The 23,181-nt window shown below is 48.1% G+C and overlaps 1 protein-coding gene across 6 annotated transcripts in view; it reads right to left on the bottom strand.

Moving 5' to 3' along the window:
• Positions 1-17,597, bottom strand: part of LOC132407469 (whirlin-like) — a 181,769-nt gene extending 164,172 nt beyond the window's left edge. For all 6 annotated transcript variants that reach the window (XM_059994050.1, XM_059994048.1, XM_059994049.1 and 3 more), the window contains exons 1-2: positions 17,247-17,597; positions 1,706-2,017 (exon numbers count right to left, since the gene is read on the bottom strand). In XM_059994050.1, coding sequence (XP_059850033.1) covers positions 1,706-2,017; positions 17,247-17,591 — 657 coding nt within the window. In that variant the 5' untranslated portion in view covers positions 17,592-17,597. The remainder of the gene's footprint in view (positions 1-1,705; positions 2,018-17,246) is intronic.
• Between the last annotated feature and the right edge of the window lie 5,584 nt (positions 17,598-23,181).

Raw genomic sequence — 23,181 nt, 5'->3', positions numbered from 1 at the left:
CTGGCTTGCCCACAGAAGGTAAAAAGTGGTTGTAGATGGGTCATATTCCTCATGGAGGTCAGTGACCAGTGGTGTGCCTCAGGGATCTGTTCTGGGACCCCTAATCTTCATGATTTTTATAAATGACCTGGATGAGGAAGTGGAGGGATGGGTTAGTAAATTTGCTGATGACACAAATGTTGGAGGTGTTGTGGATAGTGTGGAGGGCTGTCAGAGGTTACAGCAGGACATTGATAGGATGAAAAAATGTGCTGAGAAGTGACAAATGGAGTTCAACACAGATAAGTGTGAGGTGGTTCATTTTGGTAGGTCAAATATGATGACAGAATATAGTATTAATAGTGAGACTTTTGGCAGTGTGGAGGATCAGAGGGATCTTGGGGTCCACGTCCGTAGGACACTCAATGCTGTTGCGTAGGTTGACTCTGTGGTTAAGAAAGCATATGGTGCATTGGCCTTCATCAATCATGGGATTGAGTTTAGGAGCTGAGAGGTAATGCTGAAGCTTTATAGGACCCTGATCAGACCCCACTTGGAGTACTGCGCTCAGTTCTTGTCACCTCACTATAGGAAAGACGTGGAAACCATAGAAAGGGAGATTTACAAGGATGTTGCCTGGATTGGGGGGGGCATTACCATATGAGAATAGGTTGAGTGAACTCAGCTTTTATTCCCTGGAGCAACGGAAGATGAGGGGTGACCTGATAGAGGTGTAAAAAATGATTAGAGGCATTGATTCTGTGCATAGTCAGAGGCTTTTTCCCAGGGCTGAAATAGCTAGCACAAGAGGGCACAGTTTTAAGGTGCTTAGAAGTAGGGTCAGAGGAAATATCAGGGGTGTTTTTTTTTCAAAACGCAGAGAGTGCTGAGTGTATGGAATGGGCTGCTGGTGATGGTGGTGGAGGCAGATATGATAAAGTCTTTTAAGAGACCCCTGGATAGGTACATGGAGCTCAGAAAAATAGAGGGTTATAGGTAACCCTAGGTAATTTCTCAGGTAAGGACATGTTTGGCACAGCTTTGTGGGCCGAAGAGCCTGTATTGTGCTGTAGGTTTTCTATGTTTCTACGTAATGCCATTAAGATGATTCACATTTTAATCCTAAGTGATTCTGATAACACTGTCTAAAATCTAAAGTTTTTGAACAATTACTTGAAATGAGTAAAGTGCATTTGCAATAGAATATGGGACTATGAAGCAGAAGTGGTATCGAGGCTGATCTTACTTTGAATTTCAGAGTATAAGTTACACCTAATGGCTTCACACTTGACCATTTGCTCTGATTAATAGTTCAAAAAACATAAATAATTAAATGCTCATGATCACACGATTTGTACACATCCTGTATTTAAGAAACTGTCCTCTGGTAATTTTCCTGTCACTTAATCTCTTTCCTTGTTATCACTCATTCTTTTGATGCAAATGCAACCAGCAAGGTCACCAGTTATTACCCAACTCTAACACTGGTTGGGATTCAGTTGATGTTGGTTCAATCCCTTACTGAAGATCAGGTACTGTATCTACCATGGAATGAATTTCACGCTAAAATGAGGCACAATTCCAATGGTCATGTGCATGAGCTTGTTGAAATTTCATATATTACAAATACCTATTTAACAATGATCCAATGTTATAAAAAGTGGAAAAGCCTGATGGCGAATCACCATGGAATTCCATACATTGCTGTTTCAATTGAAAGACATACCTTCACAGCTTCTGCGTGAGTAACTTTGTCAAACATCTTGTCGTTCACTCGGAGAATCTGATCGCCTACCCGAAGTCCTTCTTTTTCAGCCAAGGAACCTTGTTCAACAAGAGACACATAGATTCCGACCCCATGTTCTGAGCCACCTCGGATACTGAAGCCCAAACCCTCGTGAGTTTTATTTCTTTTCAGTGTCACCTGCCTGATCTCTCCACAGTTTTCCTTCGTCGCCCAGGTTTGGTAGAGTGGAGCTATCCATTGATCAGTGCTGAAGTTGCCATGTCCTGGGCCACAAACTGGAGAATCCACTGGCTATGGAGGGTGGGAGGGGGGGAAAGAATGGTGTTATAAAGAGATGTTCTGATGCAGGTAGAATACATTGCCCTCACTTCGTCCCAAATTAGTTAAACCCAATCAATTACTTTTTAAAGAGTTGTGAAGTTATATTGTAAGCTGTACATTTATGTTCAATAAGGTAACAACCAGTTAACCACTTTTGGTGATGCTAATTCAGGGATGGACATTAGTTCCCTGTCTAGTAATAATGTGCCTGTACTTGATGCAAATAAACCATCAGCACCATTACATTAATCTCAGAGAGCATATTGGCCTTCAGTTTGACACCTGAGCTCTAAGGCGACATGATTTTGTGAAATGTAACTCACATTTGTCAGACTAATTGGACTTCTTTAAATGACATGAGCTGTGAATACAAGAGAATCAGTAATATACTATTATTCAGGTATTTAGAAGGCTTTTGATAAGATGTGAGTATGACAGATCAATAGAGCTTTGACCAGATCGGAAGTTTGGAGAGGAGGGGACCACGTCCGAGGATAAAAGGCAGGAGTGGATCACTGCAACGAAATAGAGCTTTGACCAGCCACCAATCTGTGCTTGGGATTGATTAGTAAGAGCAAATTAAAGGAAGGCAGGGGCAAGCGCAGAGACCATCGTCTGAATGAACCATCGTCAAACCATTGGATCATCGTCAAAGTGGTGATCTTAAGGCTTTAGCTCTTTGATGCTTCAGTGAAGAGAGGTTTCACTTGGAAAAAAAAAGCTCTTTTTTCATTCTCCTCGCTGCTAAGACAGTAGGGACGACAGGCAGAATAGTGAAATGCTCTTCTTGCAGGATATGGGGTGACAGGGAGACCTCCAGTGTCCCTGATGACTACAGCTGTGAGAAGTTCACAGCTTTAGCCTCTAACAAACTGCATTAAGGAGTTGGAGCTGGAACTGGGTGAACTCCCAATCATTTGGGAGGCTGCAAGGATGATAGATAGGACATATAGAGAGGTAGTTACACCAAGATGCAGGACACCGGAAACTAGGTAATAGTAAGGAAGAGGAAAGTGGTTAAGGAGCCAGTATCACTTTGGATACCATGGGAGTGAATGGCCTGAGAGGAAAGTCGCAATGAGCAAGCCTCTGTGACTCAGAAGGGAAGGCAGGAGAAGAGGCATGCTGTGGTGATAGGGGATTCATTAGTTATGGAAATGGACAGGAGACTCTGTGGACGAGAACAGATTCCCAGATGGTATGTTGCCTCCCAGGTGTCAGAGTCCAAGACAAAGTAATGCCTGAGAACAAAGACATAAAGGAGATGGAAAAACTCTATTGAATATTTTTTGTAGATGGCCCCTCATCAGTACAGATGGGTGAGAGGAGAACTGGATGTAGCACATATGTCGAAGATGAAGATGGCCAGGAAAGGAATACTATACTATACAACACCATACTCAACACCATACATGTACAGTCAGCAGAATTGGCAGCTGCGGCATATGAAGTTAGTCACCTGGAATGTTTTCCGCCTGGATCAGTTATATATTCAAAGAGTATGTACATTTGTAATAGGTTTGGAATATCTTCCCTAAACCTCTCCACTCTTCTTCCAGAGACACTCTCCAGAGAGGAGAGTTTATTATAAGGAGTCTCAGAACGAAGAGTGTTGGAGATGAGAGTTTGTCATAAGGAGTCTCAAGTGGAGCATTGGAGAAGAGTGTTTTTATAAGCTGTCTCAAGAAGGAGAACGTTGGTGACTCGTGGCAGTTTGGAGCTTTGAGCAGCAGCAAATCAAAGACTGGAAGCCTGAGAAAAGGTAGCTCCCTCAAGTTTGTCAATTGATTTGAAAACAACCTCACCCTCCCCCCCCCCCCACCCTGCCCAGTTATTGTTCTTCCTTCTTTACATTTACTCAGTTAGAATACTAGCGATGCCAGACAGGATAGTAGAATGCTCCTCTTGCAGAATGTGGGAAGGCTGGGAGACCACCAGTGTCCCTGATGACCACACCTGCGAGAAGTGCGTTGAGCTGCAGCTTCCAACACTCTGCTTTAAGGAGTCGGAGCTGGAACTGGATGGACTCTGGATCATTCAGGATGCTGGGGGAGTGACAGATAGGACACATTGAGAGGTAGTTATATGCAAGGTGCAGGACACAGGATACTGAGTGTCAGACAGGAAGGGGAAAGGGGTTAAACAGCCAGTGCTGAGTACTCCTGTGGCCATCCATCTTAACAATAGGTATATCAGTTTGGATACTGTTGGGAGGGGTGACCTAGAGAAAAGAGAAGCAACACCTTACATTTTGTCTGGGCAGCCTCCAAACTGATGGCACGATCATCAATTTCTTAAACTTCCGGTAATTGCCCCTCCCACACCATTCCCCATTCTTGCTTCCCTCTCTCACCTTATCTCTTTACCTGCCCATCGCCTCCCTCTGGTGCTCCTCACCCTTACTTTGCTTCTTTGGTCTTCTATCCTCTCCTATTAGATTCTCCTCCTCCAGCCCTTTATCTCTTTCAGCAATCAACTTCCCAGCTCTTTACTTCAATCCCTCCCCCTCTCCTGGTTTCATCTATCACCTACCACCTTGTATTTCTTCCTCCCATCCTTCTTACTCTGACTTCTCCCCTTTCTAGTCCTGTAGAAGGGACTGTTTACTCTTTTCCATGCTGCCTAGATTTCCAGAATCTGCAGATTTTCTTGTGTTTGTATTCCCTGGTGGCATGTTACCTCCTAGGTGCCAGGGTCCAGGATTTCTTGAATCGTGTCCTCAGCATTCTTAATTTGGAGGGGAAACAGTTAAAGGTATGGCCCATGTAGGTACCAATGACATACAGTAGGTAAGAAGAGTGACAAAAGGAGGGAGGTGCTAAGTTAAGAGCAGGACCTCCAGGAATGCGATCTCACGATTTCTGTCCATGTCACATGCTAGTGAGGTGAGAAATAGGAAGATTACACAGTTTAACATGTGGCTAAGGAGTTGATGTAGGAGCAAGGACATGAGATTTTTGGATCATTAGGCTCTCTTCCAGGGAAGGTGGGACCTGTACAGAAAAGATGGTTTGCACTTGAACTGGAAAGGGACTAATATTCAAGCAGGAAGGTTCACTAGCACTGCACAGTGGTATTCAAACATGAGTTGCAGGGGAATGGGAACCAGAGTGCCAGAACAGATAGCAGAAATGTTGTGGAGACAGATGTTGTTAAGACCTCGGACAAAGTTGGGAATCAAAAGGTTGAGCATAGACAGACAGACAGACATACTTTATTAATCCTGAGGGAAATTGGGTTTCGTTACAGTTGCACCAACCAAGAATAGAGTAGAAATATAACAAAATAAAACCAGAAATAATTAAATGATAATAAGTAAATTATGCTAAGTGGAAATAAGTCCAGGACCAGCCTATTGGCTCAGAGTGTCTGACACTCCGAGGGAGGAGCTGTAAAGTTTGCTGGCCACAGGCAGGAATGACTTCCTATGAAGTGTTACATCTCGGTGGAATGAGTCTCTGGCTGAATGTAATCCTGTGCCTAACCAGTACATTATGGAGTGGATGGAGACATTGTCCAAGATGGCATGTAACTTGGACAGCATCCTCTTTTCAGACACCACCGTTAGAGAGTCCAGTTCCATCCCCATAACATCACTGGCCTTGCAAATGAGTTTGTTGATTCTGTTGGTGTCTGCTACCCTCAGCCTGCTGCCCCAACACACAACAGCAAACATGATAGCACTCGCCACCACAGACTCGTAGAACATCGTCCGCCAGATGTTAAAGGACCTCAGTCTCCTCAGGAAATAGAGACGGCTCTGACGCTTCTTGTAGACAGCCTTAGTATTCTCTGACCGCGATGAATATCCTTAGCTGCGTATATTCCAATACAAGAAGTATCATAGGAAAGGCAGATAAGCTCAGGGCATGGATCAACAGCCGGAATTATGATATCATAGCCATTAGTGTGACTTGGTTGCAGGAGGGGCAGGACTGGCAGTTCAATATTCTGGTAACATGAGGGGAAACTTTTTCACTCAAAGGGTTGAGAGAGTGTAGAATGAGCTGCCTGCACAAGTGATGCATGCAAGCTCGATTTCAATGTTTTAAGAGAAGTTTGGATAGGTGCATGGATGGTAAGGGTATTGAGGTAGATGGGAGCAGGCAGTTTAAATGGTTTGGCATGGACTAGATGGGCTGAAGGGCCTGTTTCTGTTTTTAAGACTTTTGATGATGAGATAACATTCACTTTAGGATATTATGTGATATGTGAGACAGTCAGATATTTTAGTGGATCTTCCAGTGACAACATATTCTTCTCAGTGATTGTTCAACAATGATGATAATATTTCTCTAATTATTTGATATTGGCAGAAGCTTTACTCATGGAACTGAAAATTCACTGGGAATTGGAGTCAATACATTTTGCTTAATGATAAACATCAGATCAAGTTTTCATATTTAAGTGACATTCTTCACTAACATTTACTGGAGATTATAACCTGTTTGCCTTCATGAATACATGAACTGCGATTGAACAGGATCTGCTGTACTGAATACGACTATGATCAACCAATTTATTCCGGTATTTGTGAATTCGCTCATTTCATCTCTGGGCCCATGTAAGAATAGGACCAATCTGGTGCGATAGTGGAAACAAGTGCACGCAGTTGGAGGGGGTAGAGGAGGTACTTAATGAATACTTTGCTTCAATATATTCACCAGGGAAAAAGACCTTGGCAATTGTGGGGATGACTTACAGTGTACTGAAATGCTTGAGCATATAGAAAGAGGATGTGCTTGAGCTTTTGAAAAGCATTAAGTTAGATAAGTCTCTGGGACCAGATGAGGTATACCCAGGCTACTGTGGGAAGCAAGGGTGAAGATTATTGAGCCTCTTGCGATGATCTTTACATCATCAATAAGGACAGGAGAAGTACTGGAGGATTGCAACTGTTGTACCCTTGTTCAAGAAAGGGAGTAGAGATAACCTAGGAAATTATAGACCAGTGAGTCTGATTTTAGTGGTTGGCAAGTTGTTGGAGAAGATCCTGAGAGGCAGGATTTATGAGCATTTGGAAAGACATAATCTGATTAGGGATAGTCAACGTGGCTTTGTCAAGGGCAGGTTGTGCCTTATGAGCCTGATTGAATTCTTTGAGGATGTAACAATATACATTGATGAAGGTAGAGAAGTAGATGAAGTGTATATGGATTTCAGTAAGACATTTGATAAGGTTCCCCATGCAAGGCTCCTTCAAAAAGTAAAGTGGAATGGGATCCAAGGAGACCTTGTTTTGTGGATCCAGAATTGGCCTGCCCACAGAAGGCAAAGGGTGGTTGTAGATGGTTCATATTCTGCATGGAGGCCAGTGACCAGTGGTATGCCTCAGGGATCTGTTCTGGGACCCCTCCTCTTTGTGATTTTTATAAATGACCTAGATGAAGAAGTAGAAGGGTGAGTTAGTAAGTTTGCTGATGACACAAAGATTTGGGATGTTGTGGATAGTCTGGGGGGTTGTCAGAGGTTACAGGACATTGACAGGATGAAGAACTGTGCTTGATGTGGCAGATGGACTTCAACCTAGATGAGTGTGAAGTGGTTCATTTTGGTAGGTCCAATTTGAAGACAGAATATTATATAAATGGTAAGACTCTTGGCAGTGTGGAACATCTGAGAGACCTTGGGGTCTGTGTCAATAGGCCACTCAAAGCTGCTGTGCAGGTTGGTAGGGTTGTTAAGAAGGCGTATGGTGTGCTGGTATTCACTGACCATGGGATTGAATTCAAGAGCTGTGAGGTAACCAAGAGTGACCAAGGATGGGAGCTCAACATCCAGGGATTTTCAATATTCAGGAGGGATAGACAGGAAAGGAGGTAGGGTAGCGTTGCTGGTTAGAGGGGAGATTAATGCAATAGAAAGGACGGACATTAGCCTGGAGGATGTGGAATTGATACGGGTAGAACTGTATAACAGTAAAGGGTAGAAAACACTGGTGGGAGTTGTGTACAGGCCACCTAACAGTAGTAGTGAGGTTGGGGATGGCATTAAACAGGAAATTAGAAATGCAATAAAGGAATAGTAGTTATAATGGGTGACTTCAATCTACATACAGATTGGGTGAACCAAATTGGTAAGGGTGCTGAGGAAGAGGATTTCTTGGAATGTATGCGGGATGATTTCCTGAACCAACATGTCGAGGAACCAACTAGAGAGCAGGCCATTCTAGATTGGGTATTGAGCAATGAGGAAGGGTTAGTTAGCAATCTTGTCGTGCAAGGCCCCTTGGGTAAGAGTGACCATAATATGGTGGAATTCTTCATTAAGATAGAGAGTGACATAGTTAATTCAGAAACAAAGGTTCTGAACTTAAAGAAGGGTAACTTTGAAGGTATGAGACGTGAATTAGCTAAGATAGACTGGCAAATGATATTTAAAAGGGTTAACTGTGGATATGCAATGGCAAGCATTTAAAAATTGCATGGATGAACTACAACAAGAGTTCATCCCAGTTTGGCAAAAGAATAAACCAGGGAAGGCAGTGCACCCACAGCTGACAAGGGAAATTAGGGATAGTATCAATTCCAAAGAAGAAACATACAAATTAGCCAGAAAAAGCAGCACACCTGAGGACTAGGAGAAATTCAGAGTCCAGCAGAGGAGGACCAAGGGCTTAATTAGGAAAGGGAAAACAGATTATGAGAGAAAGCTGGCAGGGAACATAAAAACTGACTCTAAAAGCTTTTATAGATATGCGAAAAGAAAAAAGATTGGTTAAGACAAGTGTAGGTCCCTTACAGTCAGAAACAGGTGAATTGATCATGGGGAACAAGGACATGGCAGACCAATTGAATAACTACTTTGGTTCTGTCTTCACTAAGGAGGACATGAATAATCTTCCAGAAATAGTAGGGGACCGAGGGTCTAGTGAGATGGAGAAACTGAGGGAAATAAATGTTAGTAGGGAAGTGGTGTTAGATAAATTGAAGGGATTAAAGGCAGATAAATCCCCAGGACCAGATGGCCTGCATCCCAGCGTGCTTAAGGAAGTAGCCCAAGAAATAGTGGATGCATTAGTGATAATTTTTCAAAACTCCTTAGATTCTGGATTAGTTCCTGAGGATTGGAGGGTGGCTAATGTAACCCCACTTTTTTAAAAAGGAGGGAGCGAGAAACCAGGGAATTATAGACCGGTTAGCCTGACATCGGTGGTGGGGAAAATGCTAGAGTCAGTTACCAAAGATGTGATAACAGCACATTTGGAAAGAGGTGAAATCATTGGGCAAAGTCAGCATGCATTTGTGAAAGGAAAATCATGTCTGACGAATCTTCTAGAATTTTTTGAAGATGTAACTAGTAGAGTGGATAGGGGAGAACCAGTGGATGTAGTATATCTGGATTTGCAAAAAGCTTTTGACAAAGTCCCACACAGGAGATTAGTGTGCAAACTTAAAGCACACAGTATTGGGGGTATGGTATTATGTGGATAGAGAATTGGTTGGCAAACAGGAAGCAAAGAGTGGGAATAAATGGGATCTTTTCATCGGGGTCTCTCTTCCCGCCATCACGGACATTTACACTACACGCTGCATCCTCAAAGGAAACAGCATTATGAATAAACCCCATGCACCCCTCATACAATCTCTTCTCCCTCCTGCCGTCTGGGAAAAGGCTCCGAAGCATTCGAGCTCTCACGACCACACCATGTAACAGTTTCTTCCCCCAAGCTATCAGACTCCTCAATACCCGAAGCCTGGACTGACACCTTGCCCTACTGTCCTGTTTATTATTTATTGTAAATGCCTGCACTGTTTTTGTGCACTTTATGCAGTTCTGTGTAGGTCTGTAGTCTAGTATAGCTTTCTCTGTGTTGTTTTTTTTATTATGTTGTTCAGTCTAGTTTTTTGTACTGTGTCATGTAACACCATAGTCCTGAAAAACGTTGTCTCATTTTTACTATGCACTGTACCAGCAGTTATGGTTGAAATGACAATAAAAGTGACTTGACTTGAATGGCAGGCAGTGACTAGTGGGGTACCGCAAGGCTCAGTGCTGGGACCCCAGTTGTTTACGATATATATTAATGATTTAGATGAGAGAATTAAATGCAGCATCTCCAAGTTTGTGGATGACACGAAACTGGGCGGCAGTGTTAGCTGTGAGGAGGATGCTAAGAGGACGCAGGGTGACTTGGATAGGTTAGGTGAGTGGACAAATTCATGGCAGATGCAATTTAATGTGGATAAATGTGAGGTTATCCACTTTGGTTGAAAAACAGGAAAACATTATTATCTGATTGTTGGCCGATTAGGAAAAGGGGAGATGCAACAAGACCTGGGTGTCATTTTACACCAGTCATTGAAAGTGGGCATGCAGGTACAGCAGGCGGTGAAAAAGGCAAATGGTATGTTGGCATTCATAGCAAGAGGATTCGAGTACTGGAGCAGGGAGGTTCTACTGCACCTGTACAAGGCCTTGGCGAGACCACACCTGGAGTACTGTGAGCAGTTTTGGTCCCCTAATCTGAGGAAAGACATTGTTGCCATAGAGGGAGTATAAATAAGGTTCACCAGATTGATTCCTGGGATGGCAGGACATTCATATGAAGAAAGACTGGATCAACAAGGCTTACACTTGCTGGGATTTAGAAGACTGAGGGGGGATCTTATTGAAACATAAAATTCTAAAGGGATTGGACAGGCTAGATGCAGGAAGGTTGTTTCCAATGTTGGGGGAAGTCCAGAATGAGGGGTTGTAGTTTAAGGATAAGGGAGAAGCCTTAGGACCGAGATGAAGAAAAACTTCTTCACACAGAGATTGGTGAATCTGTGGAATTCTCTGCCACAGGAAACAGTTGAGGCCAGTTCATTGGCTATATTTAAGAGGAAGTTAGATATGGCCCTTGTGGCTAAAGGGATCAGGAGGTATGGAGAGAAAGCAGGTACAGGGTTTTGAGTTGGATGATCAGCCATGATGATACTGAATGGCGGTGCACCCTTGAAGGGCCGAATGACCTATTCCTGCACCTATTTTCTATGTTTCTATGTAATGTTACAGCTATATAAGACCTTGGTCAGGCCCCACTTGGAGCATTGCGTTCAGTTCTGGTCACCTCACTACAGGAAGGATGTGAATACTATAGAGAGAGTGCAGAGGAGATTTACAAGGATGTTGCCTGGATTGGAGGGCATACCTTATGAGAATAGATTGAGTGTACTTGGCCTTTTCTCCTTGAATCAACAGAGGATGAGAGGTTACCTAGTAGGGGAGTACAAGATGATAAGGGGCATTAATCATATGGAGGCTTTTTCCCAGGGCTGAAATAACTAACACAATAGTTTTAAGGTGCTTGGAAATAAGTACTAAGGGGATGTCAGGGGCAAGTGTTTCACACAGAGAGTGGTGGGTGCGTGGAATGCATAGCCATCAGGGGTGGATGAAGCAGATACAACTGGGTCTTTTAAGAACCTCATAGATAGGTACATTGAACTTAGAAAAATAGAAGGCTCTGTCTGCACTAGGAAAATTCTAGGCAGTTTCTAGAATAGGTTATATGGTCGGCACAACATTATGGGCCAAAGGGCTTGTAATGTGTTGTAAATTTCTATGTTCTATGTACTCAATACTTTGATTTATGAAGGCCAATGTGCCAACAGCTTTCTTTACAACCCAATCAAGCAGTGACACCAATCTCAATGAATTATGGACCTGTATTCCTAGATCCCTTTGTTCTACCACACTCTTCAGTGCCCTTCCATTCACTCTCTTAAGACGTACCCTGGTTCGTCCTACCAAAGTGCAACACCTCACAGTTGTCTGCATTAAATTCTATCTGCCAATTTTCAGCACATTTTTCCAGCTGATCCAGATTCCGCTGCAAGCTCCAATAGCCTTCTTTGCTGTCCACTGCACCCCCAATTTGGTGTCATCTGCAAATTTGCTGATCCAGTTAACCACATTATCATCCAGATCATTGTTATACAGTAGATAACAAATAACAACCGACCCAGCACCTATCTCTGTGAAACCACTAATCACAGGCCTCCAGGCAGAGAGACAACCATCCCACAGAGTCAATGTCTAATCCAATTTACTACCTCAGCTCGAATGCCGAGCAACTGAATCTTCTTGACAAATCCCCCATGCAGGACATTGCCCAATGCTTTGCTGAAGTCCATGCACAAACGTTTGCAGATAACATCCACTGCCTTGTCTTCATCTCATTTCCTGGTAACTTCCTTGAAAAACTCTAAGATTGGTTACATAACCTATCACGCATAAAGCCATGTTGACCATCCTTAATCAGTTCGTGTCTATCCATATCCAGTCCTTTAGAATATTTTCCAATAAGTTTCCCACTACTAATGTCAGGCTCACAGGCATATAATTTTCAGATTTATTTTTACAGCCTTTCTTAAACAGCAGAAAAAGATTGGCTATCTTCCAATCCTCCAGCCCCTCACCTGTAGCTAAGGATGATTTAAATGTTTCTGCTAGGACCCCGGCAATTTCTGCACTTGCCCCCCCACCCCCACCCCACAGGTCTTAGGGAACAACTTGTCAAACCTTGGGGATTTATCCACCCTAATTTACAAACACCTCCTCCTCTGTAATGTGTAGAGGGTTCATGAAGATGATGCTGTTTTGCCTTATTTCTATAGACTCAGAGTCCATCTCCTGAGTAAATACAGATGCAAAAAAATTGTTTAAGATCTCCCCATCTCTTTTCACTCTTTGCATGGATTACCGTTCTGATCTTCCAGAGGTCTAATTTTGTCCCCTGCAATCTTTTTGCTCTTAACCTATCTATAGAATCCCTTAGGATTCTCCTTTACCTTGTCTGCTAGCCCTCTTGATTTCTTTCTTAAACATTCTCTTGCATTTCTTAAACTCAGTAGGGCATGACTTAAGGGTTGAAGGATGCCATTCAGAACAGAGATGTGAAGAAATTTTTTAGCCAGAGGTTGGTGAATCTGTGGAATTTGTTGCCATGGGCGGCAGTGGAGGTCAAGTCATTGGGTGTATTTAAGGCAGGGATTGATAGGTATCTGAGTAGCCAGGGCATCAAAGGTTATGGTGAGAAGGCAGGGGAGTAGGACTAAATGGGAGAATGGATCAGCTCATGATAAAATGGTGGAGCAAACTCAATGAGCCAAATGGCCGACTTCTGTTCCTTTGTCTTATGGTCCCATTTGTTCCTACCTACCTATATCTGCTATTCACCTCCTTTCTTTTGCTTAACCAGAGCATCAATATCTCTTGAAAACCAGGGTTTCCTACACCTGTTATCTGGTCCTTTTAGTCTGACATGGACAGACAAGTTTTGTACTCTCAAAATTTCAGTTTTGAAGGCCTCCCACTTACCAAGTACACTTTTGCCAGAAAACATCCTGTCCCAATCCTCACTACCAGATCATTAGACACAGAGTAGAGCATAAGAACAAACCATTCCTGCTAAAAAGCAAATCAAAAACACCCAAACATTAACCCCTCCTACCTAAACCTTGTCCATACCCTTCCAGTTTCCTTACATCCCTGTGCCTATCGCAACGTCTCTTTAATGCATTTACCTCTAGCATCATACCAAGCAGTGCATTTCAGGCATCCTTGACTGATTAAAAAACTTATCCCTCACATCCTCCTTGAACTTTCTGCCTCTCACCTTCAATGCATGCCCTCAGGTATTAGACATTTCAACTCTGGGAAGCAGGTAGTCCTTGTCTACTCTAACTATGACTTTTAAATTCAATGCTTCAGCCAATAAAAGCAAGCATTCCATAAGCCTTCATAACCACCTTATCAACCTATGTTGCCACTTTCAAGGAACTATGAACTTTTATACCAAGGTCTCTGCTCAGCAACGCTGTTAAGGACCTTGCCCTAACAGTGTACCATCTCCTTGCATTTACCCTACAGAGGTGCAACACCTCACAGTTATCTGAGTTAAATTCCATCTGCCATTTCTCAGCCCATATCTGCAACTGATCTGTATTGTGCTCTATTTTTTGCCAGTCTTCTACACCATCCACTATTCTACCAATCTTGGTATCATCCACAAACTTACTAATCCATCCACCTACTTTTTCATCCAAGTCACTTGTATGCATCACAAACAGCAGAGGTCCCACCACAGATCCCTGTGGAATCCCACTGATTGCAGACTTCCATCTCAAGCAAGTCCCTTCAACCATTACACTTTATGTGCAAGACAGTACTGAATCCAAACAGCCAATTCAGCTCAGATCCCATGCATTTTATTCTTCCAGATTAGCCTCCATGAAGGATTTTGTCAAATACCTTACTAAAATCCATGTAGACAATGTCCACTACCTTACCCTCTAGCGATTTCCCTATAACTGACATAAGACTAGCCTTTCTGATACCTTCAAAATTGGCCTTTCTCCAATTAGAAATCTCAAATCACAGATTAGACATATCTTTCTGCATATGAACTTTGAAACTATTGGCATTGTGATCATTGGATACCAAGTTTTCCCCTATACAAACTTCTATCACCTGCTCAGTCTCAATCCCTAATCACTGATCCAGCATTGCACACTCGCTCATTGGGACTTCCAAGTATTGATTACAAAAACTTTCCTGAACACATTTGACAAACTCTATGCCATCTAGTCCTTTTTTCCCCCAGTAGGGGAGTCACAGGCAATATATGGAAAGTTGAAATCACCTACTATAACCTTGTTTCTTGCATCAGTCTGTGATATCTTAACAAATTTGTTTCTCTAAATCTCTCAGACTGTTGGGTGGTCTGTAATTATAGCCTCATGGATGTGGTCATACTTTTCTTATTACTCAGTTCCACCCATAATGTCCCATTGGATGTCTTTTCCATTCTGTTCTGACTGAGCACTGCCGTGGCACTTTCCCTAACTAGTGCCCCCCTTCCTCCTTTATTCTCTCCCACTCTGTCACATCTAAAACAACAGACCCCAGAATATTGAGCTGCCAATCCAGCCAAATCTCCTGCAACCAAGTTTCACTGATGCTATAATATCATAATTCCAGCTGTTGATCCATGCCATGAGCTCATCTGCTTTTTCTACGATTTTCTTGCATTGAAATATATGCATGTCAGGACATTAGTTGCACCATGCTCAACCTTTTGAATCTTGACTTTGTCTGAGGTTTTAATATCTATCTTCACAGATTCTCCACTATCTGTTCTGGCACTCTGGTTCTCACCTAACTGCAACTCTAGTTTAAACCCCATTGTGCAGCACTAACAAACCTTCCCACTCGTATATTAGCCCACTTCTAGTTCAGGTGCAAATCGTCTCTTCTGCACAGGTCCCACCTTCCCTGGAAGAGAGCCCAATGATCCAAAACAGTATCCAAAGTGGTATACGTGATGTTGGAGGCATGGTCACAGGGGTACGCTACACTGGCTGTTTAACCCCTTTCCCCTTCCTGACACACAATTTCCTGCGTATTGCACCTTGGGTGTAACTACCTACCTTTATGTCCGATCTATCACCCCCTCAGACTCCCAAGTGATCCAGAGTTCATTTAGTTCCAGCTCCAACTCCAACTCCTTAATGCGGATTGTTTGAGGCTGCAGCTGGACGCTCTTCTCACAGGTGTGGTGGTCAGGGTCACTGGAGGCCTCTCTGCTTCCCGCACCCTGCAAGGGGAGCATTTCACTACCCTGACTGGCGGCTCTCCTTTCCTTACTGAGCAACTATAAAGGTGGAAAAGCAAAATCTGAGTGAGGGAAAACACTACCTACAGCTTTTCTTGCCTTGAAGCCCGTCCTTGCTGAAGCCTCGAAGAGTCAAAATCCCGAAATCTTCACTCTAACTCCGTACATTCCAATAATGGCTGCTCTGCTTGCCCCTGCCTCTCACTAATTTGTTTTTGTCAATCAATCCCAAATGTCAATCCAGCACTGCTCAAACCTTCAAACTGCTGCAAGTCACAGCCTTTTCGACTAAATCAGCAAACCTGAGTGAACCATGTCTTCTCAGGTTTCCAATCTCCAATTGACCTTGCTCCTAGCTTATGTCTGATCAGATGAATGCATGGCTCTTCAGGCAGCAGTTAGTGTCCTCCACCCACCTTCAACCCAGTCAGAACCTCATAGACCGATATACAAGTGCTACATTCTGGCCTGTTACTCAGAGGGAGAGGGAGAAAGGCTGTGCGTCAGGAATGCAACTCAATTTGACATCCACTCAACTCTCTTAGCTGGGTAGAGAAGATTCTCAACACTATTTCTCTGTGTTTGGGCAGATATTTACCTCTCCAGCAATATCAGTGGCAGAAGTTATATGCTCATCACAAGAGTGTACAGTTAAACGACTTATCACAGAACAATAGAAGTCCACAAGACTATTCAGACCACAATCGCCCTAATAGGGCTCCCAATTTAATCCCACCCTCTGTAGCTTTCCCTCAAGTGCCCTCCTCACCTCACTAACCAGCTCTCTCTGCATCTAGCCTTATTATGTCCCTCATTCCCAGTCTCCTTGCCCCTTTACCCTGCCTTCCCTCTCATACACTGCCGTCCTCCCTGGTCTCAGTCACATATCTCACCCTCTCTTCCCCTACAAGCACTTTTCTCCCTCATCCTACCACTTTCACTTCATCGTTCACCTCCCCTACCAACACCTTAACACCATCCCCAAATCCTCTGCACCCTCTTTCCCACTCAACACTTCCCTCTCTCCCATCCACAATAATTCTCTCCACAGCACTACCCTCTAACTACCACTCTCTTCTCCAACACTCTCCCCAACGCAAACACTTCACCGACCCTCTCGCCACCGCAACCTCTTCTACTCCCTCTACCCACCACAACCTCTTCCACACCCTCTACTCCAACCCTTTCCCACTGCAACCTACTCTCCTCCCATCTCCACTCCAACCCTCTGCAATGGGCAAACTCCTCTACCCCCCCTCCACTCTGAACCCTCTTCTCCCCACTGCTCCCTTCTCACCCTCCCCCATACCATCCTCTCCCCTTCCCCTCCGCACCCTCCTCTCCTCCCCCTCTCCCCAGAGCAACAACTTATCCACCCCCTTCCCACCATCACCTCCCCTCTACACCCTCTTCTCCTCCACTTACTCTTCCAGTCCCACTGACCTCTGCATATTCCCTCTATCCCCAAACTCTCTTGTCCTCCTCTCCTCACCACCAACCCCTTTCCCGCCCACTGCAACATCTTCTCCACCCGTCACTGTTCCAGTCCCGCTCGCCTCTCTATGCCCTCTCCCCTCGTCCCTCCATCATACTCACGGGCGTGCCGGCCGGCCAGACGGGATGGGCTCCCTCAGCGGTGTACTGGTCGAAGAGGAGCTGGTCAGAGCGGGGAATGACGAGGCGGAGAAGGGGCAGGAGCTGCCGTTTGCGGGGGGTGTCGAGCAGCCGGCCGAGGCCGAGCACCAGCTCGTAGACGTTGCGGCGGCGCCGGTAACCGTTCAGACAGCAGATGAAGCGCTCGCGTTCCCTCTCGCTCAACAGCGCGTTCAGCGCGCGGTGCAGGCGGCGTGCCGTGCCCGACAGCGGCCGCGCGCTCGGTAGTGCCGGGACCGCGCCTCCCGACCCCTGCACCGTGCCCGCTGCTGCCGCTGCCGCTGCCATGGCCCCGGCCACACAGAACTACCCCCCACCCCCGCCCCCGCCACCAACGCCGCGCAGTGACGCAGCGACGCCGTTGCCAGGGAACGGAGACCGCGGGAGATGCAGAGAGGTGGGGCTTAGCGGGTCCGGCTGCCGGCGGGGCGGGGAGAGGAGAGTGGGGTCTGGGCTCCACAGTTTACTCTCTTCCATAGACGCTGCCTGGCCTGCTGAGTTCCGCCAGCATGCTGTGTGTGTTGTCAGGAGTTCTGACATCAGCGGACTGGGGTCGGTGTTAGGGTCCAGGCAGGTTAGGAGTTTAGCGGACTGGGGTCGGTGTTAGGGTCCAGGCAGGTTAGGAGTTTAGCGGACTGGGGTCGGTGTTAGGGTCCAGGCAGGTTAGGAGTTTAGCGGACTGGGGTCGGGGTTAGGGTCCAGGCAGGTTAGGAGTTTAGCGGACTGGGGTCGGGGTTAGGGTCCAGGCAGGTTAGGAGTTTAGCGGACTGGGGTCGGTGTTAGGGTCCAGGCAGGTTAGGAGTTTAGCGGACTGGGGTCGGGGTTAGGGTCCAGGCAGGTTAGGAGTTTAGCGGACTGGGGTCGGTGTTAGGGTCCAGGCAGGTTAGGAGTTTAGCGGACTGGGGTCGGTGTTAGGGTCCAGGCAGGTTAGGAGTTTAGCGGACTGGGGTCGGTGTTAGGGTCCAGGCAGGTTAGGAGTTTAGCGGACTGGGGTCGGTGTTAGGGTCCAGGCAGGTTAGGAGTTTAGCGGACTGGGGTCGGTGTTAGGGTCCAGGCAGGTTAGGAGTTTAGCGGACTGGGGTCGGTGTTAGGGTCCAGGCAGGTTAGGAGTTTAGCGGACTGGGGTCGGTGTTAGGGTCCAGGCAGGTTAGGAGTTTAGCGGACTGGGGTCGGTGTTAGGGTCCAGGCAGGTTAGGAGTTTAGCGGACTGGGGTCGGTGTTAGGGTCCAGGCAGGTTAGGAGTTTAGCGGACTGGGGTCGGTGTTAGGGTCCAGGCAGGTTAGGAGTTTAGCGGACTGGGGTCGGTGTTAGGGTCCAGGCAGGTTAGGAGTTTAGCGGACTGGGGTCGGTGTTAGGGTCCAGGCAGGTTAGGAGTTTAGCGGACTGGGGTCGGTGTTAGGGTCCAGGCAGGTTAGGAGTTTAGCGGACTGGGGTCGGTGTTAGGGTCCAGGCAGGTTAGGAGTTTAGAGGACTGGGGTCGGTGTTAGGGTCCAGGCAGGTTAGGAGTTTAGAGGACTGGGGTCGGTGTTAGGGACCAGGCAGGATGGAGTTTAGCGGACTGGGGTCGGTGTTAGGGTCCAGGCAGGTTAGGAGTTTAGAGGACTGGAGTCGGTGTTAGGGTCCAGGCAGGTTAGGAGTTTAGCGGACTGGGGTCGGGGTTAGGGTCCAGGCAGGTTAGGAGTTTAGCGGACTGGGGTCGGTGTTAGGGTCCAGGCAGGTTAGGAGTTTAGAGGACTGGGGTCGGTGTTAGGGTCCAGGCAGGTTAGGAGTTTAGAGGACTGGGGTCGGTGTTAGGGTCCAGGCAGGTTAGGAGTTTAGCGGACTGGGGTCGGTGTTAGGGTCCAGGCAGGTTAGGAGTTTAGCGGACTGGGGTCGGTGTTAGGGTCCAGGCAGGTTAGGAGTTTAGCGGACTGGGGTCGGTGTTAGGGTCCAGGCAGGTTAGGAGTTTAGCGGACTGGGGTCGGTGTTAGGGTCCAGGCAGGTTAGGAGTTTAGCGGACTGGGGTCGGTGTTAGGGTCCAGGCAGGTTAGGAGTTTAGCGGACTGGGGTCGGTGTTAGGGTCCAGGCAGGTTAGGAGTTTAGCGGACTGGGGTCGGTGTTAGGGTCCAGGCAGGTTAGGAGTTTAGCGGTCTGGGGTCGGTGTTAGGGTCCAGGCAGGTTAGGAGTTTAGCGGACTGGGGTCGGTGTTAGGGTCCAGGCAGGTTAGGAGTTTAGCGGACTGGGGTCGGTGTTAGGGTCCAGGCAGGTTAGGAGTTTAGCGGACTGGGGTCGGGGTTAGGGTCCAGGCAGGTTAGGAGTTTAGCGGTCTGGGGTCGGTGTTAGGGTCCAGGCAGGTTAGGAGTTTAGCGGACTGGGGTCGGGGTTAGGGTCCAGGCAGGTTAGGAGTTTAGCGGACTGGGGTCGGGGTTAGGGTCCAGGCAGGTTAGGAGTTTAGCGGACTGGGGTCGGTGTTAGGGTCCAGGCAGGTTAGGAGTTTAGCGGACTGGGGTCGGTGTTAGGGTCCAGGCAGGTTAGGAGTTTAGCGGACTGGGGTCGGTGTTAGGGTCCAGGCAGGTTAGGAGTTTAGCGGACTGGGGTCGGTGTTAGGGTCCAGGCAGGTTAGGAGTTTAGCGGACTGGGGTCGGTGTTAGGGTCCAGGCAGGTTAGGAGTTTAGCGGACTGGGGTCGGTGTTAGGGTCCAGGCAGGTTAGGAGTTTAGCGGACTGGGGTCGGTGTTAGGGTCCAGGCAGGTTAGGAGTTTAGCGGACTGGGGTCGGTGTTAGGGTCCAGGCAGGTTAGGAGTTTAGCGGACTGGGGTCGGGGTTAGGGTCCAGGCAGGTTAGGAGTTTAGCGGACTGGGGTCGGGGTTAGGGTCCAGGCAGGTTAGGAGTTTAGCGGACTGGGGTCGGTGTTAGGGTCCAGGCAGGTTAGGAGTTTAGCGGACTGGGGTCGGGGTTAGGGTCCAGGCAGGTTAGGAGTTTAGCGGTCTGGGGTCGGTGTTAGGGTCCAGGCAGGTTAGGAGTTTAGCGGACTGGGGTCGGGGTTAGGGTCCAGGCAGGTTAGGAGTTTAGCGGACTGGGGTCGGGGTTAGGGTCCAGGCAGGTTAGGAGTTTAGCGGACTGGGGTCGGTGTTAGGGTCCAGGCAGGTTAGGAGTTTAGCGGACTGGGGTCGGTGTTAGGGTCCAGGCAGGTTAGGAGTTTAGCGGACTGGGGTCGGTGTTAGGGTCCAGGCAGGTTAGGAGTTTAGCGGACTGGGGTCGGTGTTAGGGTCCAGGCAGGTTAGGAGTTTAGCGGACTGGGGTCGGTGTTAGGGTCCAGGCAGGTTAGGAGTTTAGCGGACTGGGGTCGGTGTTAGGGTCCAGGCAGGTTAGGAGTTTAGCGGACTGGGGTCGGTGTTAGGGTCCAGGCAGGTTAGGAGTTTAGCGGACTGGGGTCGGTGTTAGGGTCCAGGCAGGTTAGGAGTTTAGCGGACTGGGGTCGGGGTTAGGGTCCAGGCAGGTTAGGAGTTTAGCGGACTGGGGTCGGGGTTAGGGTCCAGGCAGGTTAGGAGTTTAGCGGACTGGGGTCGGGGTTAGGTTCCAGGCAGGTTAGGAGTTTAGCGGACTGGGGTCGGTGTTAGGGTCCAGGCAGGTTAGGAGTTTAGCGGACTGGGGTCGGGGTTAGGGTCCAGGCAGGTTAGGAGTTTAGCGGACTGGGGTCGGGGTTAGGGTCCAGGCAGGTTAGGAGTTTAGCGGACTGGGGTCGGGGTTAGGGTCCAGGCAGGTTAGGAGTTTAGCGGTCTGGGGTCGGTGTTAGGGTCCAGGCAGGTTAGGAGTTTAGCGGACTGGGGTCGGGGTTAGGGTCCAGGCAGGTTAGGAGTTTAGCGGACTGGGGTCGGGGTTAGGGTCCAGGCAGGTTAGGAGTTTAGCGGACTGGGGTCGGTGTTAGGGTCCAGGCAGGTTAGGAGTTTAGCGGACTGGGGTCGGTGTTAGGGTCCAGGCAGGTTAGGAGTTTAGCGGACTGGGGTCGGGGTTAGGGTCCAGGCAGGTTAGGAGTTTAGCGGACTGGGGTCGGGGTTAGGGTCCAGGCAGGTTAGGAGTTTAGCGGACTGGGGTCGGGGTTAGGTTCCAGGCAGGTTAGGAGTTTAGCGGACTGGGGTCGGTGTTAGGGTCCAGGCAGGTTAGGAGTTTAGCGGACTGGGGTCGGGGTTAGGGTCCAGGCAGGTTAGGAGTTTAGCGGACTGGGGTCGGGGTTAGGGTCCAGGCAGGTTAGGAGTTTAGCGGACTGGGGTCGGGGTTAGGGTCCAGGCAGGTTAGGAGTTTAGCGGACTGGGGTCGGGGTTAGGGTCCAGGCAGGTTAGGAGTTTAGCGGACTGGGGTCGGGGTTAGGGTCCAGGCAGGTTAGGAGTTTAGCGGACTGGGGTCGGGGTTAGGGTCCAGGCAGGTTAGGAGTTTAGCGGACTGGGGTCGGTGTTAGGGTCCAGGCAGGTTAGGAGTTTAGCGGACTGGGGTCGGGGTTAGGGTCCAGGCAGGTTAGGAGTTTAGCGGACTGGGGTCGGTGTTAGGGTCCAGGCAGGTTAGGAGTTTAGCGGACTGGGGTCGGTGTTAGGGTCCAGGCAGGTTAGGAGTTTAGCGGACTGGGGTCGGTGTTAGGGTCCAGGCAGGTTAGGAGTTTAGCGGACTGGGGTCGGTGTTAGGGTCCAGGCAGGTTAGGAGTTTAGCGGACTGGGGTCGGTGTTAGGGTCCAGGCAGGTTAGGAGTTTAGCGGACTGGGGTCGGTGTTAGGGTCCAGGCAGGTTAGGAGTTTTGCGGACTGGGGTCGGTGTTAGGGTCCAGGCAGGTTAGGAGTTTAGCGGACTGGGGTCGGTGTTAGGGTCCAGGCAGGTTAGGAGTTTAGCGGACTGGGGTCGGTGTTAGGGTCCAGGCAGGTTAGGAGTTTAGCGGACTGGGGTCGGTGTTAGGGTCCAGGCAGGTTAGGAGTTTAGCGGACTGGGGTCGGTGTTAGGGTCCAGGCAGGTTAGGAGTTTAGCGGACTGGGGTCGGTGTTAGGGTCCAGGCAGGTTAGGAGTTTAGCGGACTGGGGTCGGGGTTAGGGTCCAGGCAGGTTAGGAGTTTAGCGGACTGGGGTCGGGGTTAGGTTCCAGGCAGGTTAGGAGTTTAGCGGACTGGGGTCGGTGTTAGGGTCCAGGCAGGTTAGGAGTTTAGCGGACTGGGGTCGGTGTTAGGGTCCAGGCAGGTTAGGAGTTTAGCGGACTGGGGTCGGGGTTAGGGTCCAGGCAGGTTAGGAGTTTAGCGGACTGGGGTCGGGGTTAGGGTCCAGGCAGGTTAGGAGTTTAGCGGACTGGGGTCGGGGTTAGGGTCCAGGCAGGTTAGGAGTTTAGCGGACTGGGGTCGGTGTTAGGGTCCAGGCAGGTTAGGAGTTTAGCGGACTGGGGTCGGGGTTAGGGTCCAGGCAGGTTAGGAGTTTAGCGGACTGGGGTCGGTGTTAGGGTCCAGGCAGGTTAGGAGTTTAGCGGACTGGGGTCGGTGTTAGGGTCCAGGCAGGTTAGGAGTTTAGCGGACTGGGGTCGGTGTTAGGGTCCAGGCAGGTTAGGAGTTTAGCGGACTGGGGTCGGTGTTAGGGTCCAGGCAGGTTAGGAGTTTAGCGGACTGGGGTCGGTGTTAGGGTCCAGGCAGGTTAGGAGTTTAGCGGACTGGGGTCGGTGTTAGGGTCCAGGCAGGTTAGGAGTTTAGCGGACTGGGGTCGGTGTTAGGGTCCAGGCAGGTTAGGAGTTTAGCGGACTGGGGTCGGTGTTAGGGTCCAGGCAGGTTAGGAGTTTTGCGGACTGGGGTCGGTGTTAGGGTCCAGGCAGGTTAGGAGTTTAGCGGACTGGGGTCGGTGTTAGGGTCCAGGCAGGTTAGGAGTTTAGCGGACTGGGGTC

The sequence above is a fragment of the Hypanus sabinus genome, chromosome 18 (genome assembly GCF_030144855.1).
Source record: "Hypanus sabinus isolate sHypSab1 chromosome 18, sHypSab1.hap1, whole genome shotgun sequence".
In the NCBI taxonomy this organism is placed as follows: Eukaryota; Metazoa; Chordata; class Chondrichthyes; order Myliobatiformes; family Dasyatidae; genus Hypanus; species Hypanus sabinus.
Note: the sequence above shows the minus strand (reverse complement) of the source record. Positions and strands in the feature narration are given on the sequence as shown.